The 18402-nt window shown below is 38.0% G+C and overlaps 1 protein-coding gene across 1 annotated transcript in view; it reads right to left on the reverse strand.

Moving 5' to 3' along the window:
- SDK1 (sidekick cell adhesion molecule 1) overlaps positions 1-18402 on the reverse strand; it is a gene marked incomplete at both ends in the record, with an annotated part of 410080 nt that overhangs the window by 273409 nt on the left and 118269 nt on the right. The window contains 2 exons of the mRNA XM_080619378.1: positions 8606-8753; positions 13120-13226. Of these exons, the coding sequence (XP_080475504.1) occupies positions 8606-8753; positions 13120-13226 (255 nt within the window). The remainder of the gene's footprint in view (positions 1-8605; positions 8754-13119; positions 13227-18402) is intronic.

Genomic DNA, 18402 nt, shown 5'->3' on the forward strand with positions numbered 1-18402 from the left:
AATCCATCTTTCTCCCAGTATCCACAGACTTCACACATGCACCATCCAGCTACGGTTTGCTTCAGCTCTGTGCTGACACTATGGATAAAGCAGGTGGAAGGGGAAGAGAGGGTTAGGCTTCCTCCAGCATTTGCTTTTCTCACCCTTTCCTCTTGCCACTGCTATGATGAAAAGTAGGCTGATCTGTTCTACTCTTCCCTCATTCTAGTGACACAAGTTTAGAGGAAAAGCAAAGAGAATAAAGTTGAGCAAGCAAGCGATGACTGCGGACATCCCAATAAACAGATGCCTTGTTTGTCTACGTCTAGAATTGACATGTAACACAACAGATTTGTGTAATGCATCAAAATAGCCAGAAGCGTCTATTAAGAAATAAAAGGTAGTGCTAACTTGAAGCAGCTAAATATGAATATTGGCAGAGTTAGGCTGTTTTTTCTCACTTCTAATTGCACGATGCTTTTACAGAGTCTCATCAGAGCCTAAACCACCCCTCCCATACAGATCAGTTAGACCCAGTGAAGTCTCAGACAGGGCACTGACAATTTATTTAAATTCATTGGCAATCCGTTAGATGAAGGCTAAACAGAAAGCAGCTAAAGATTCCACTCACAACTAAGGATCAGAGAAAAGCCATAGGCAGGCTGCCAGCTTCTTCTGTTCTCTGCAGCATTAATTAATATAAGGTCTGCTTCACATTTGCTTCCATGTACCAAATTCTTTAAATTCAAGTTGAATGCTGTTAACAAAGTAGACTTGATGCAAATCAACCACAAAAGCCACGATACATCCCCAGAGCCCAAAGTTCTGTGGGGTTTTTTTTCCCCTTCCTGAATCTCCCTGCAGTTTTCAATATGAAAGCGAATCTGCCAAAATGATAGGCTTTTAAAATTATTCTACATAAATCTGTATTATAAAATGACACACTTTTGTCTTAACACCTTTATACAGCCTACAAAAATCCACTAGATCCATAAGGAAGGACAAATTTATTCATTTGTGCATAGAAAGAAAATTAATAACCCTTTGGAGTATTTACCCAGAAGTACTGACAAATAGATTTTACTTCAGTCAGCTTTCAGTAATAAAAGTTAATTGGTAAACATAAGACGTTACCTTCTGTTATACGTCATAAGTCACAAATGTGACTTACCAAAGCATTTGCATCTATTTCCATAAAAATAGAAATATGTGAGGGGTCATAAGAGATAAATTGTTCCCAGGGATTTCTGAACAATTGCTATGTTTTAAAGCATAAAGCAATAGATTTCTTTTGCATATTTGCTCTTAAGAATGACTGCAAGACTCTTAAATAGTCTTATCTTGCCTGCATATTAAAATATTTCCACTTGTAGATGGAGTACTTCAAAGATGGACAGAAAAATGCTTTCCCAGAAAAGCACAGTAGTTGTTAAAGGATTATATTCACTATTTGTCCCTAATATCATATTTAGTTCTGATTAGGAAATGCAACAGATGCAAGAAGTGAGTCCCAAAGTAGAAAGACGATGGGTTTTCATATTTACCCACCTCTATATTGGATATAAATGTATAGTTTACTTTCAAAGAGTAATGTTATTAACACCTTTTTTCATAGTCCATGTTTTCTCTCTCAAAGTACATTTGTCCCCAGAAAGCAACAAACTCATAAATCAATTTCTACTGCAAGCTGTGATAACTCAATCACTAAACTGTTTCCTTCTACTGACACTTCCATTCCCTTTGCTTTACAAAATCCAAATCTATGATTAATAAATGTGGCGGCACATGAAATGATTTCTTTTTCAATGTGATCATCTTAGGAAAAACAATATCCAACAGTCAGATTCTCCCCTTAGACAGTGATCTTTTAACTGTCTCGGTTTTATTGTTCAAGATTGCACTGATACTGTGAGCAGCCAAGGCCCATTAAAACATAATGTTAGTTGCAAGCATCCACTGTTTTTGTTTTTTTAGCAAAAAAGATGGATTTTACAGTGCTAGCATAGTGGCAGCAACATCCCCTGGCTTATGAAAAAAATACACATAAAAAACCCCTCTGTGGTTTGTGGTCCAAATTTGAAATGAAACATGTTGGCCAAATCCCAAAATGTGCCTTGCATCTCATCAGTGTCTCTCTTGGGAGGAATCCTCTTCCAAATAGGCCTTGCTAAAAGGTATGCTCTTTGGCAGCAAGTTTTTGATACTATCCCTCATCCATCCTGTGATGGGCCATGTTGCTCCTACATACCCTGCATTCAGCACATACATGGTCCCCAAACACGACTTTTGTCTTCCTCTCTCTTCATCTAACCAACACATGAGATTTCACCCTGAAAGCTAAGAGGTCTGAATGAACTGATTTTTGAAACACATGTTTAAAACCTGTGGCAAACATGTTATGAGCAGAGAGAAAAACAGTGAGGTTGAACCTAGACAAGTCAAACAGCTTCAGAAAATAATCTTGGGATTCGCTTACCCTGAGGTGTTAACGTTTTCCTCTACTGAACACAGCAGGCAATAATACTCAAAACAGTCCACTGACAGCATCCAGGACTACCCAAACTGAGGACTTGAAGAGATGATGGGAGATTTCCCTACAGTCTTTCATATGCATATGGGCCTTGGAGATAACAGTAAAATTTATGGAATATGATTCCTAGCGCTGCCTGTTCCTTCAAATTGAAATCACTTGACGCAGACATTTGATTAAATAAATGAATAATAGGCACTAATGAATTTCAGTGTAAGGAAATAATTCTACAAAATAGTCTTCTTTTTTTAGGTACTGAGTTTAAAATTAACGTGGAGCCTGTAAAAGGTACGGACAGGTGAAACCAGCACCTAGGTTTTCTGTCACATCTCCTACTACTGAGAGGTGTCACTCCACAATGTCAGCAGACTTAGATCTGCAAATTTCTTACAGTATTGCTCAGCTAATACACAGCAGAGTTGACAGTCTCTGAATTTATTGTTCACTAATGATAATCATCACAAGTTTAATTAAAGTATTATCCAGTGTATGTGAAAAGTAACTATGTGCAACTAATGTAAGTTGTACAACAGGCTGGTATTTGTAGAGAACTGCTTTGCTGGCACTAGAACTGCTCATACAAAAATGAAGTGGCATTTGTTTTAAAGTGAAAAATAAATACATGGCACATGGTGAGCTGCTATCATCAAGGCAAAACCTAATCTAGTGCTGGTATCAGCCCCAAATCTGTTGTATTATTCGTAGGTACTTTAATTACTTCTCATCTTTTAAAGCCTATTTAGCTACACCTACTTTTTTTGAGACTGTCATTAATACAGTTACAATTTTCCCTTAACAAATGGCTAGGAAATCTGCACCAGCTTTGCTTATTTGCAAGGTATTATGAGTGTTCAAAGGCACAGCAAGTCTTATTTGACAGTTGCTTGTGCCTAACATATTTTCATTCCACAATCTGTCAGCACATTTAGTCTCTATAGGAGACTAAATAATGCAATGAATGTGTAATGTAATGACCACACACATTCAAATGCATAAGCAATTGTTCTTACTGCAAAAAATAGATATTAAGCTTAGCTATACCTAAAGGCAATGCAATTCATCTTCCCTGTTGTCGTGGCTTAAATACTAGTGGGATGAAGTGCACTTCTAGTGTTTTGATTCATTAACAGTTAACTAAGTGACAAAATGTCCACCCAGCTGAAAGGGACAGCCCAGAAGTGCTTTTCCATGAAACTGGGAAATGACCTTTCCTGGTTTGTGTCAGGCATAATTCCACTAACAAAAGACATTTGTAACCTTATTTAGGTGTTCCTGCTCCGGCAGGGGGATTGGACTAGATGATCTTTTGAGGTCCCTTCCAATCTCTAACATACTGTGATACTGTGATACATGAGTTAATACGCATCTCACTGCAGCATAATAGGGGGAAAAAAATAGTTTCACTGTAAGAAACTTAATGAAGACAGTAATAATGTCTTCTTGGTAGAAGTTTTCTCCTTAAAGAATTGACAGCTAGAGTGAATCTTTTCAGTGAACAAGTCCTTCACTCAGCAAAAGGTAACAAAATCCTCTGAGAGTATCAGGAATTTCACTCCTCAATACCGCAACTGAAAGGCAATTGTAGACCTTGACGGTGCTACTGTCCTTTGTGCCTTGCCAAGGTACCGTACATGCCTTGTGTAAAGAAAGTTAAATGTGCTCTGCTTTTAAGTCCAATGAAGTACACCCAGACGAGGCAAGCTGAAGACTTGACATCTCAGAGTAGCAATTTCTTTTGATGCAGTTACCTTTTAAGAGGCTATTGTTTTCTGTAAGATATGAGGGGAAACAGGTGAAATCACCCCATCAGTCAAGGCCCTGGATAATAGTGCACTTGTAATTCCATATTAGTCTGCTGGTGTATTTGGAAAACATTAATCTGTCTAGGAGTAACGTGAAGTCTTTTCTAAAACTGCTTGGGAAATTCTCATGTAAGGAAGTAATAAAACCCATCCTAAACCCTAACTCCTCTCCTTGCTTCTTTTCTCTTGTTCTTGATCTTTTGGTCTTCTCTCTGATTCTCCACTTCGTACTTTCCTAGCATGTAGACAGCTTTCTTCGGATGATCTAGAAACTCCTCTTTAAGATATCAAGCTGAGGCTTTGGCGACAGATAGAGCACAAAAGCCAGAATTTATATACATGCAAAGTGTACTAAGCGACGGGGAGAAAACTTGAAGACTTAAATTTTTAACACACACCATCATGTCACAGGAGCTCTGCTGCAGATTTGTTAGTTGCCTTAAGTCATAAACTGTAACAACAACCCCATGAGTATATGCAGGCCATTTGCTTCACATTCATATATTATACAGGGATTTGTTGACTTTACATGCCAACTCATGTAGGAGGAACTTGTCATGCTATTCTTGTCTTTACCAGAGGCTTTAACAAAATATTATGGCACCAACACCAGTAAAATGGGAATTAATACATAGTTATTTGCTACCAAATTCCACCAGAGTTACACTGGCAGCTAAATCAAACAGAATATGAAGTTTGAAAAAAACCTACCTATGTCTCAAAGGAAATGTTATATAAAGAAAATACCACAGCCATGCAGACTCCTAGAGTAGGCCACCATTCTGACCCAAAAAAGGTGAAACCTAACCTAGCCACAGAATCTCTTCCATTTTCCCCAGCCTAAACAATTGACACTTTCTAGCCTAATGATCAGTAAGAGAACCATGAAATTACAGGGATTTTGCACCTGGTCATCAGAATTCAGGGATATCTGCTCTGGTGGGAGAGCAGAGCAGCCCTGCGGCCTGCTCTGGGGCCCCCAACATAAGAAGGATGTATCCCTGTCGGAGCGAGTCCAGAGGAGGTAACGAAGATGCGCAAGGGCTGGAGAACCTCTGCTCTGGAGACAGGCTGAGACAGTTAGGCTTGTTCAGCCTGGAGAAGAGAAAGCTCCAGGGAGACTTTTCAGTATTTAAAAGGGGCTTATAGGAAAGACAGGGACAAACTTTTGAATAGGGCTTGTAGCAACTGGACAAGGGGCAATGATTTTAAACTAAAAGAGGGTAGATTTAGATTAGGTATAAGAAAGAAATGTTTCATGATGAGGGTGGTGAGACACTGGCTCAGGTTGCCCAATGAAGCTGTGGCTGCCCCATCCCTAGCAGCGTTCAAGGCCACGTGGGACGGGGCTTGGAGCAACCTGGTCTAGTGGAAGGTGTCCCTGCCTGTGGCAGGGGTTTGGAACTGGATGAGCTTTAAGGTCCTTTCCAATCCAAACCATTCTATGATTCTATGATTTGTTAGAACTGGCAACTGCATTAATGGGTATAAATAATTGCTAGAAAACACAAAGAACAAATAGGAGTCTTTCTTAACATATTGTAAAGTATCAGTAAAATAATACACATAGACAATTCAGCAATTCTGTTATCTTGGCTCCCTAGAAATACATGACTTTGGGAACACCGATTAGCAGGAAGAACCCCTCCCATAAATGTCCTAAATACCAGTAAACAGTGAAGGAGAAAGACAACAGCATTTATTACCTTAAGCCTGCTAGGGAAACCCTCCTGCAGAGCAATTATATGACATTCCTCAAAGCATGTTATGAATTATTTTTCTCAGGACTAGTCCTTACTTTTAGTCTTTCGTATTTCCCACATAAGGACAACCCAGCACAGTCTCTGCTTCCACATAAGTGAGATGCATTTGTTCTAGTAGTCACAGTAGCTCTGTGTAAATAAGCATCAGGATTATTATGGCATAAAAGTGGTCCAGGGTTAAGTACATGTACATTAAGACTTCTGAGTGCATGTCAACTTGACCAGCTATTTGAAGGAATTGTACCATAAGCACCACTGCTGACCTCATTTTTAGCACTGCTTATTTCCTCCGTCTACATACACTGCAGCAATGTCACTCTTAGAAATCATTATTACAGCTGATAGACCAGCTGATTGATTTAGCCAAATCATCCTAAGCTTGTTTAAGAGCATTAAAAAAGCCTTACATTGATTTAGCAATATAAGGTACTTTAAATCAGTTTAAGGAGCATCCATACAAGGTGCTTGTATCCGTTTAACTGATCAGTTTAGGAGATGACCCAGGCAAACTGATGCATCAATCTAACTGGATCACCTGCTAAACTGACCAGTTAAATGGATACACCTCTTTGTGTACAGAAAACATGTTAAATGCACAACTTGTTCCACAGATAACAAACAAGAGTTCTTGTAAGATATTTTTACATTTCTTGCAGTTTTAAATGCATCCTCTCCATGTGTCAGGTTTCCTGTATTTATAGAGCTGCCATACTCCCAGAATTTCACAGATAGCAATAAGTTAGTGGATGCTATATGCTTTTTCCAGTACTTTGAGGGACCAGCAGACCTGTTGCACAGAGTGTACGCTGATGATTGATATGTGTATCATAAATCCATCACTGCCTGAACTTGTCAGCCTTACTATACAGTATATATCAAACTTCTAAGGAGGTTCATACTTTCAGCACATGTACTTCTACTGCAGAAGTTTTGGGAAATTCCTACACAGGCCAGACAAATGTCCTCACATTCATTTCAGACAACATTTCTGACCAGGGAAATAAATATATGTGGAAACCTTTAGGCATATTTCACTCCCCTATAGAACAGCTTTACAGTTTTCCTGTTGTAAGCGTTACCACAGAGCCATGAATTACAACTGATTTTACTCCAATAATCCCAATAGGGTAAAAGTAAGAGTAAAGTAGAGCATATGAAAATTAGGGTTTTATATTAACGGTTACATGACACACATCTCTACCTGCAATTTTCCCAAACTAAAGGAACTCAGATAAATCTCATTGTCAGATACTGCGTCAGATATTGCGTGCTTGCCCAGGTCATTCCATTCTGCTCCTCCATAGAACTTCCCAAGAAGCTGCCTGTTACCTGGACAACGGGCTTTATTCCCCAGCTGCAAATTGCTGATTTGCGTATTCTCAGCACTGACAAAAGTAAATTTGCAGGAGTGGAAGAAGTCGATCCTTAATGGTTAATAACTAAGGATTTGTCACTTAGCTCTCTTCAAGAGATTGCCCAGAAACCCATTGTTTCATCTTCCAGCTGTTTCCCATCAAATTACTATTAAATTATTCATAAATTATTACATAGTTTCTTCACATCCCTGCAATACTAATTTTAACAGTTCCAAAAAGCCTAGAATACTGGCTTTCAGGTTGAAAAAAATGCACATAAGCAGCAGCAAAATATACAGTACAGATCGATAACATTAAAATCCAAGAAGAGTTTTCCCTTTCTAATCTAAACTCTAAAAACTCACCATCTCTCTGGAACTTAGCAATATCCCATTAGCGTCAGTTGCTAGCACATCTATCCCTTTGAATACAGGAAAATATAGCACACAGATATAAATAAGCACCAACATTCATGGCATTTCAACAGCTTCCTAATAAATTAGGCAAGTAAAAAAAGATCTTTATCTCCAGTTTTTAATGTTGCAGCTAACCCCTTCAGTCTAAATAAAACCATACAGATAAAAACACAGGATGGCTTCCTAACTGTTTCAGGAAAGGATAAATGAGCACACCTTGAGATAATAACTAATCAAGGTGCAAGTACTGTGCCATTAGAGGGTGAGCTGCTAATGAGTCATGAAATAAAACTGTCAGTGTAGGCTGAAAAGATACTGAAAAAAAATCAATATTTAGAATTTTATCATAAGGAAAACAGTATTAAACAAAACTCTAAGTAAAAAAATCCCAGCCACAGATTAAAAAGAGAAAAAACTTAGTATTAAGTTAGTCCATCCAAGTAAACATAATGGAGAGATGAGCATTTACTTTTCCAAAATGTTATCATGAAAATGAATAGCGTGAAGGCAGCGCAGACATTCCACACATCTAGTGCCTTACGCTGCACCAGGACCATTAAAACCACATGAATTATTTTGTCAAACTGCTTAGGAAGTTCAGAGATGGTCTTAAAATAGTAATTTATCTCAAACTTAGTATGAACAAAGCTACTTTATTCTCTTTAAAGCTTAATTAGTGTACTTACAGTGTAAGCTGTGTTATCAAATATAATTAATCATACTTTAGGGTGGGGGTATTTTAAGCTTTAAATTGACTTACATTCTGCTGCTTGGTATAATCTTGTGCCCGTCTCTAAACCATGTCACTTGTGGTCTTGGGTAGCTGAGTATGTGTAGGAGGTTTAGAACTGCAGCTTGTCCTTCAGTCACTGTTTTTCTCTGGTTTGTGTCCATGAAGTTCCCCATGTCTGCAAAGAAAGAAATTATACTAAGAGTCCTGGGAGTTGTTTTCTTTCCCCACATTTCTTTTCAGTGGACAGAGAAATAAATGCGTTTTACAATAGTCATTGGCATTGCTATAATTAGTCAATAAGATACTACAGATCATGAAACAGTTTTGATTAATACAGTTTTGGATGAATATATGGCATGAGGTAAATCCAAGGGCTGCTAGTGCAAGCCAGAAGTGCATCAGTCAGCGTAGTCTCAGTGTTCTTTTGCAGTAATGGAGCAGTTTTAACTGAAAGTAACATTTTAATGAAGGTTTGTTTTGTTTTAATAAATCCTTGATTAATAAATCCTTTTGTTTAACAAATCCTTGCACAATATAAAAGAAATGGTATATATAAAATGTATATAAACAGAATGGTGTATAGAAGTTTATCAATTTTTTAGTCACTGTTGAGTTTTTAATGCTTTTATCCATAGCTACACAAATAGACAGCAGCAGTATCACTCATAGTCCAACCAGCGTGTAACCAGAGCTATGCAGGCAAGCCACTCTAGCCAACTGGAAACCAAAATAGCAAGTCTCTAGTCATGTTGGTAGCTCTTAGTTCTGGCACTACACTATAATTTAAATAGTGCATCCAGGTCTCTGACATTTACAAAGGCACCTGTAGAATTAAAGAGCAGCTTTTAACGAAAAATTTAATGGAAGAAAGAAAACTATTGCAGAAGCTCTGTCCCTGAAGGTTTTATTTCAGAGACAAGTTCACGTACCTATGGGGTCCTTGTAAAAATCCAATGAACGTTTTCTTGTTTTAATTTTGCCTTTTGTATCATATTGCTATCCATTAAAATAAACGGGGCTTTAGGCTCCTGCTTTTTCACGATCCAAAGAACTTCTATGCATTTTAATTTGCTTTAAACCAAAAAACTGACACACACAGAAAACTGCTCCTGCGTCTGCCGCTGAATTCCCTTTTTATCTTTTTTAAGGACCACAGGGTTCTCTACGAGTTCTCTGTTGCAGAGAGGGACGCAAAGGACATTGAAACATAGATTACTACCAGGTCTGTGATGGCAGGAGATGAGCAGAGACAGAACAAGAGCAGAAATTAAAAACACATGGTATTTTAAAGGAGCTTTAATCATCTTTGTGATTTACAAGTTATTTATTCAGACATAATCAGCATTGTACTTCCTCTGTTGCTCCGGATTTCTTACAACTGTAATCAGATCACCTACTTGAAAAGGAGTTTCAAACCGCGTAGGTGGATCTAATTAACTTCACTGTCATGTGATTATTGTAGTCTTCACAATCCAAGGTTTTAAGCCCATTCTGTAATTAAGATTTACCCAGCAGTTTTCTCACAAATAGCTGTTCCCATTCAGTTAAATAATATGTTAGCGTGTGTTGAGAAGAGGTTTTTAATTACTGAATAGGTTCCCTGCTACTTCAGAGATCTAGGACATGGAAAAGACCTCAGATCTTGCTCAGTGCACATTAAGAATTCTGCCTTTCAACTTTTCTCTAAGAATCTTTAGTGTATCAGAAAGCATCCTTTATACAGTGGCAGAAACAGTTCCTGTGGACCCTTCTGAGGGTAACATCTAACATAAAAAATTCCCTGTAACTCTTGACGACTGGATAAGATAATCTTAGTAACCCTTTGGAATGCTGCTTTCTGCTATGTTTTCAAGAATAAGCAAAAAGTGAAACATGGTAAAACATCAGGTATTTCATTATATCCACACAGCTTAAATCAATTAATTTAGATCAAAAAGTAAGAATGCAGAAAACAATGGTATCAGTAGCTACCATTAGAGCTACTGGGTGGGAGAGCAGAAAGAAGGTATTTAAAACTTGTCAAACACTTCACCTGCAGGAATAAAGTGCAAGTCTGACTGGCAGGTTTCAATACAGAAGCCATATATGTCACTAAAGGTTTGAGACCAAAGGTCTCCCCTAAGTCATCTAAGATCTGCTTTGCTTTGTCTCTCTGTCTTTATCAGGGAAATAAAGAGGCCGCTTCCAGTCCTAACCATTCTATGAAATAAACAGAGTGCTTAAGTCAGACACAGAAGCCTTCAAAGAAAGCTTTTTAGCTTTGTTCAGCAATGCAGAACTACAAACTAAATGGGAAAAAATTATAACCAAAGTAAACAATGGCACTTCTTTCTCTCTCAAGAACAACCAAATGCACACACACAAAAGCCTGGAGAAACAGAACACTTTATTGCAAATCTTTCCCTCATTCAGAGGTGAATAAAGCTGTCTTTTCAGGAGACTAAATTCTTTAGCAGCAATATCAAGGTAAAGTATTCCTGCACCTCCTTCTCACTATCGTTCCGGCAAGTACTTCCTCAAGAACTGTTCCCTCCACTAGTACAAGTGCCGGTACAGCTGCACAGGGAATCAGACCGGAGGGGGGAAGGAACGGTTTTAACAAACCCTACAAAATAATTGTTGCTCTTTTTAAATTTTGGAGAAGTTTCCCAGTTCACAGCTGCACAAACAAGTTTTCCTGCTGAGCCTAAAGGGATAGTACGCTCCATTGCAATACAATAGCGGGAACGATTAGTGGGATGGAGGAGAAAACGAGTACATTTTTCTCTGGTACTGCTACCAAAGCCTTTGTCCCCTGAAACCACACCTGTAGATACAACTTCAGAGGCATCTAGGCTAATCTAATGGCTCACTGCTGCAGAAGAATCCCACCCACACCTTCCCCTGCTCCATCTTCCCCTCCTATCCTTGCTGGAGGTGCCCCATCCCACTCAGTTATGCTCATTTGCACCAGCTTTCACTAAATCCTCTGTGACTTGATAGAATTCACTCAAAACAGAGGGAGACTATTCAGAAAAGTACTTGCAAGGTCTGACACACGTCAAAGTGAGCACAAGGTCGTGAGGAGGTGTGTACAGTAGGGGCATAAGGGCTGGTAGGAGGCAGGGAAGGAAAACACTATTTCAGCAGCAGTTTACTTCGACATTAGCTCCCAGCATTTCTGAAACAGTACCACCAAGAGATCAAAGTATTGATACTACTGACATGATAGATAAATAACATAACATATTGTAATACAGTAAACTGTTGAACACGATACCAAAACTTACACAGTGTCATTTGTAACTGTTCCTATATTAAAACACAGGAAATTCCATGTCATTTCCCTCATGACACAGTAATTAACTTGAATCAGTTCCTTGCAATTGGGTTTCTAATAAATAATTCAATTTCCCTAAATTCCATTTATCAAGTGACATTTACTACTACTGAATTTCCAGCAACTGACCCTGAGGAAGAGAAATTTGATCCATGTATCAGATTGTTTACACACAGTATACAAATCTGTCTTTTTTAAATGACTTTATGTTTTTACTTCAAAAAAAGAATAAGGCCTAATTCTATGAGTATTTCCACACAAGTTATTTGGATTTTATTTCCTATATGTTAACTGACAAAAAGAAGATTGGAGCATATGATCATTTCTAAGGTCATGTTAACTAGCACTAACTCCAGAGCAAATCAATTTAACGTTTCCAAATGCGAGTTAGATACCAAATCAGAGATCGACTGAAAAATTCTGCATAGTCCAAATTAACACAGTACAAACAGTGGAGGGTTTTGTTCACAAAAATGCTGAGAACAGATGCATAAATTTTCACAGAATGGTTTGGGTTGGAAAGCACCTTAAAGCTCATCCAGTTCCAGTCCCCTGCCATGGGCAGGGACGCCTTCCACTAGACCAGTCTGCTCCAAGCCCTGTCCAACCTGGCCTTGAACACTGCCAGGGATGGGGCAGCCACAGCATCCCTGGGAAACCTACGCTCACCACCTTCGTACTGAAGAACAACTTCCTTATACCTAATCTAAATCTCCCCTCTTTCAGTGTAAAGTTTGTAGTTAGCAAGGGTTTTGTTGTGAAGCAACTGCTTATTTTGTATCACAAGGATTGTGATCCGAAATCTTCACGGAGCTATCTTCACCACAGAGTTTTGTTTCAGATATCCTCTGCTGTCCTCTGAGCTTTTATTTGTTGCTGTTATTGTTGTTTTGATTGATTGTTTGTTTTGTGCTATATGGCCTTTCTTAATCCCTGTGTATTCAGGGAAAGGTATAATAGTTTTTTCATGCTACAGCTATCTCCAAATGATCTCATTTTGATGGCTTTGAACGGCTCAGAGCTTGCTCTAAAGACTTAATGTTGTAACGCTTTGAACTGTTTCCCAGAAGAGAACTTCAGTGATGCAATAATCTAGAAATGTATGAAAAATGGCATCTAATAACTTTTCAGACTAGCAAAAGTTATTGGTATGTTGGGCTTTTTACCCACAAAAAGGATTAGTTAACTGAAGAATGACAGAATAACTTCCATTCAAACATACATGCCACTTGAACTTCAGATCTTCTTTGCAGCAATGCCCCCATCCTGTTCCGTACGATACACTGATAAAAGCCAGCATCAGACCTCTGCAGAGCTGGGATGATGTACCTACAAGACAAAATACAGAATTATAGTGCACTTCTTCCTAAAGGCAGATCAATGCTACTTTATGCGGTATTTCTTATTTCTCCTCAAATATTTTACACACTGTCTTAAATGCTTATTGTATTTTTTCTCACAAACAGCATTCTCATATAATCTCTGGTCTTTGGCTATAATATGGTCTGTAATATATAGAAGAAAAAAAATACTTGAAAAGCATAAAATAACTTTCAGTCTTAAAATCTACATTTGATAAATACCAATTAGTTCTCCACAAATTCTCTTGAAATATAGACTTACATGTTTTCCTTAGGTTTTTATCTACCCTCATTCTTAAGGAAAAGCTGCCTGGTAATTTGTTCAGAGGTGGCACAAGATAACTGCAACCTAAAGATAGGCATTAAGAAGACTTGCAAGGAACAGCAAAGCTTTTCAATGGAAAAAAAAGATGGTTACTACACTGTGCAACTACTGTAACTCAGAGGAGTACTAGAAAAGACACAGGGCAATCTATGCTGTACCTGTTCTGCCCTTCACTGTGCTTAAAGTCATTTAGTCCACTAATGCCCACCTTCCTTGTTCAACTACATCTGATTACTCCACATGAAAATGAGCTGATAAGCACAGTTTTAATGTGAATAAGACACATGAATAATATAGATAATCTTGTATTAAACAAACATTAATCAAAGCACATATTCCCACGGTCACCTTCTGGAGATATTACAGTAGGATTAATGAAAGTCTTTATGAGAAGATACGGAAAAATAAAAGTGCTGAATTTTAATCTTCAAAATTTAATTCCACTAAAAGAAATCATCTCTCCTCATACGCTATACACACCCACATACAGAGCTTAGTATCTGAACAGGATCAGACAGCATCAAAACAAAGAAGCTAGAAGAAATCTAGTTTAAGTTATAAATGAAGACTATAATCACTGCATTATACGTAGAATCAAATACACTATAATAGATAGGTTAGACGACCAAATACAATGAATTAAAACAAAGCCCAACACCATGGACACATTTCAGCACCTACTGTGAGTCCTAGGAGAGTCTGGCTTCCTGAGTATAGAAGTCAGAGGCAATCATGCTGTCTACATGCCTAAGCTGATTCCTCTGGACCCCCTTAGGAGCAACTGGCACATTTTTTCCAGTGATTATGACAGTTTGTACTGGAAAGATAAAGAAGACTCAACTTGTTTGGGAGTTACAGCAAACCCATCCATCAGAACAGAACTACAAGCTGGCCAGTGAGCATATAGCTCTGAATTAGCCATGGTGCCTGTTGCCTAATGAATGTGCCGTAAGAAACAGAGTGAGAAAACAGGTGATTTAGTATTGTACGTTGCTAACATTTGTTCCTCTGCTTGTCTATTAAATAGAGCCAAGCTTAAAAGCTTCTTTCTTAGGTCTTCATCTCTACTAAGACAGTAATGCAGAGTTAGTTTTTCTTGCCACTAGGACAAAACAAATCAATTGGATCACAAGTGTCCTACTTGAGTTTTCTTTTCTGACTCAGTGATGTTTCAGCAGGAAACATTCTTAATATGCTGCCTGAAGAAAAGAAAATCCTTTAAAAATCTACAATGAAAATCCCATCTACATTGGGAATTCCACCAAGACAATCCAAACCTACTGAGCTCTTGGCTTCTCAGTGGATCTACTGGGTAACCAAGTGCATGGAAGGCAAGCAAAATTAGAAGAATTAAATAACAAATGTATTAGAAATAGAGATACAACATACGCTTACATTATTTAGACTATCTTGAAAATTGCTAAACCTGGGCAAGAGCTAAGCAGATATTAATGGAGTTTCTGTGTTTACGATTCTGAATAGTCTTTATGTATCTCTTATGTCTGATTATATTTTTAATATACTTTCCTATTGACCTAACAGTAAAAATACTGCTTCTTGTGTTATGCTTTCACCATTCTACTTATTGTCTGAGATGCAAAAAATGATACAAACATTGTTTTCTAAATGCAAAGTAAGACTTACGTCACAGACTGAATTCCTGCTAAAGACTAATACCACTTTTACAGCCACAAGACATAATTTTGCTTTATTTCTGTCTATAGTCTAACTTTCAGGACAGACAATTTTCCCATTGTACAGATGTCAGGAGGCTATTTAAAGTTGCTGAGGATCTCTTCAGGTACTTCAGAAAGTCAGACCAGTTTCCCTGTTTTGAATGGTGCAGCCAACCAGAAACTGGCTGTTTAGAAAGTTTCCATAGAAAGATGTAAAGTGACAAGCGTAGAAGAAAAAGCTTCAAGGGAAGTTTTCCAGAGCATAACATGCTCCATCACCAGGACTGCAATGAGTTAGAGTTTAAGGATGAAGTGGTATCAAACACCTAAGGAGAAAAGATGGCTAACATTTACATTTCACTCTGAATTTCAAATTTACACTCTAATTTTAAATGCTCTAAGAGTTAAAAGTGAACCTTTAGGCTACAGGTTTTTAATAGCCATGATAGTGAAAACAGAATTAAAACCAAATGTATTTAATTAGACAGTCATGTAACTCATTATCTATTCAAACTTTTCAGGGACTTATGCAACAACTGATCTAATTATTCTCATAGAATCACAGAATGGTTAGGGTTGGAAAGGACCTTCAGATCATCCAGTTCCAATCCCCCTGCCATGGGCAGGGACACCCCACACTAAACCATGCCACCCAAGGCTCTGTCCAGCCTGGCCTTGAACACCCCCAGGGATGGAGCATTCACAACTTCCCTGGGCAACCCATTCCAGTGCCTCACCACCCTTACAGTAAAGAACTTCCTCCTTATATACAATCTAAACTTCCCCTGTTTAAGTTTGAATCCGTTACCCCTTGCCCTATCACTACAGTTCCTAACGAAGAGTCCCTCCGCAGCATCTTTATAAGCCCCCTTCAGATACTGGAAGGCTGCTATGAGGTTTCCACGCAGCCTTTTCTTCTCCAGGCTGAACAGCCCCAACTTTCTCAGCCTGTCTTCATACAGGAGGTGCTCCAGACCCTGATCATCCTCGTGGCCCTCCTCTGGACTTGTTCCAACAGATCTATGTCCTTTTTATGTTTAATACAGAATGAAAAAGTGTTCAAGCTTCAAAAGACAAATATAATAATCAGATACTTTTAAGAAGTTTGGGAGAAAAGCGTACAGCTGCTTAGACATGACCTTAGTTTCTTAACTCAAAGAAATCAGTATCTTCAGGCCATAAAAGCAAACACGGAAGGCATACCCAGCGCAGATCTTAATTTAAATGAAAACAAAGAGAGGGAAAAAAAAGTCACTGCCTGAACTTTTAAGACTGTTAACTTATAGACATAAACAAAGTTGCTCCTGCAGTCAGCAACACTGATTTGCTTTCATTACGTGTGTCTCAGATCACAAAGAATTTATAAGGTGGTTTTATAAATTCTTAATACAAACTATCGTATGCATGGTCACTATAAAAGCCAGGCTGTGCACATCATCAGCATCGTTATGCAAGGAAAAGCTGTTCACTCAGGGTCACCAATGTCAAAACGCAAAAACTCCAATTAGTTCTTTCCTCACTTGGTATGTTATAAGAACCTTTTCAATATTTTTGGCCTGTTACAATATGGACATTAACTGAGACACATCAAGTAATATCAATTACAAAAAAAGCTTTGATTGATGATTTAAATTGCAGCAGAAGTCACACTGGAATGATTCATGCATTTAAACAGAGTATTTAGGCAGGAGAACTGCAGAGCAGACTATTATGGGGTCAAAGTTTAAATTCTGTAACTGGAATTTTTACACCTAAGTGTATCTTTTCCTTGCCTTCTTCCATCCTAATGTACCTATGCCAGATAATCCTATTTGGAATTTAAAGTTTTGCATCCCTGCAGAACTGAAACCCTGTTTCAGTTATTTCTGACTGTGGCATTGTAGTAGAAGTGCTGCAACTTGTAAACAAGTATTTTCTATCAATGTGAATTTATTATTACAAAGCAGTACTTCTCTATCTTCTCACTCACCTCTGTAGCAGACGAAATCAGAAATAAAACCAAGAAAAATATGAAAATGCAAAATTAATACATGCAGCTTGTATCATGACCTGACGTTCACTAGATTAAATTAAGTCCGATGATAAGAAACAAGGTACTGTACACAGATATGTATAAACACAGCTTGGGAAAGATGTGTCCAATACACTGATTCCAACTTGTACTGTAATACACAGTCGAATTCTCATTTTGCATTAGGATGTGCACTAATCTAAGAAACGCCATCGCATTCTGATCTTCATTTCAAAATGCCACACATTCCCATTTGGGTTTCTCCCACTATGGTGCAATGTGAGTCTCTCAGTAACTAGCATATCTACAAAGCTTGAGTTCTAACCTTGGCTTTGCTGCTGATTCCACTTTCATGTTTTTTTGTCCTCCCACACCATTTCTTTGTCTTACTTTCTCAGTATCTTACGTGGTTGAGAGCTGTTGTCAGCTCCTTCTACCAAGGAGCTGCAACAGACCGCTGCTGATCAAAACAAGTGGCATTTACACAAAGTGACGTTCAAACCTTCTCTGATTAATTGTGCTATTAGAGGGGTTTTTTATTTTCTAGTAAGTATTCACAAGTCTTTTCTAAATGTGTATATGGCTCAATTTGAGGTATCAATGGATTTCAAGGCTTGAAAACAGCAAGCATTAATAGATGCAATTACTCAGGACTAAATGGTCTCATCTAAATCAAGTCTTTAATTTCTAGGAAAGTACACACAGAATTGTATGTTTGGTTTGAAACTGCTAAATACTTTATGTGCTAAATGGTAAAAGAGAGTTTTAACAAGTTATTTAAGGGACTTTCTTCCCTACTACTCTATAAATGTCAATTATATCAAAAATGGAATTAATGTTAGTTACAATTTTGAAAATCATTGAAAAAATAATCACTACCTTGTGTAACAATATAGAACATGATATCATTACCTGCATGTTTATACTAATCTATACTATAATTTCTGTCTATACTGACAGAGCCCAACTTTTCCTTACCTTAAGCAATGTAACGATGAAATTGCAGCATTTAGCTTGGTTGGCTAAAGAGACAAATGCTATACAAGGGCTCTGTCTGTCACATACCCACGCCTTTTAACTTCCGAATTCACTGGGTAACTTCAACAAAATTTCAGGGCAACAAAAAAGTTAC

The sequence above is a fragment of the Psittacula echo genome (genome assembly GCF_963264785.1).
Source record: "Psittacula echo genome assembly, chromosome: 5".
NCBI classification, from domain to species: Eukaryota; Metazoa; Chordata; class Aves; order Psittaciformes; family Psittacidae; genus Psittacula; species Psittacula echo.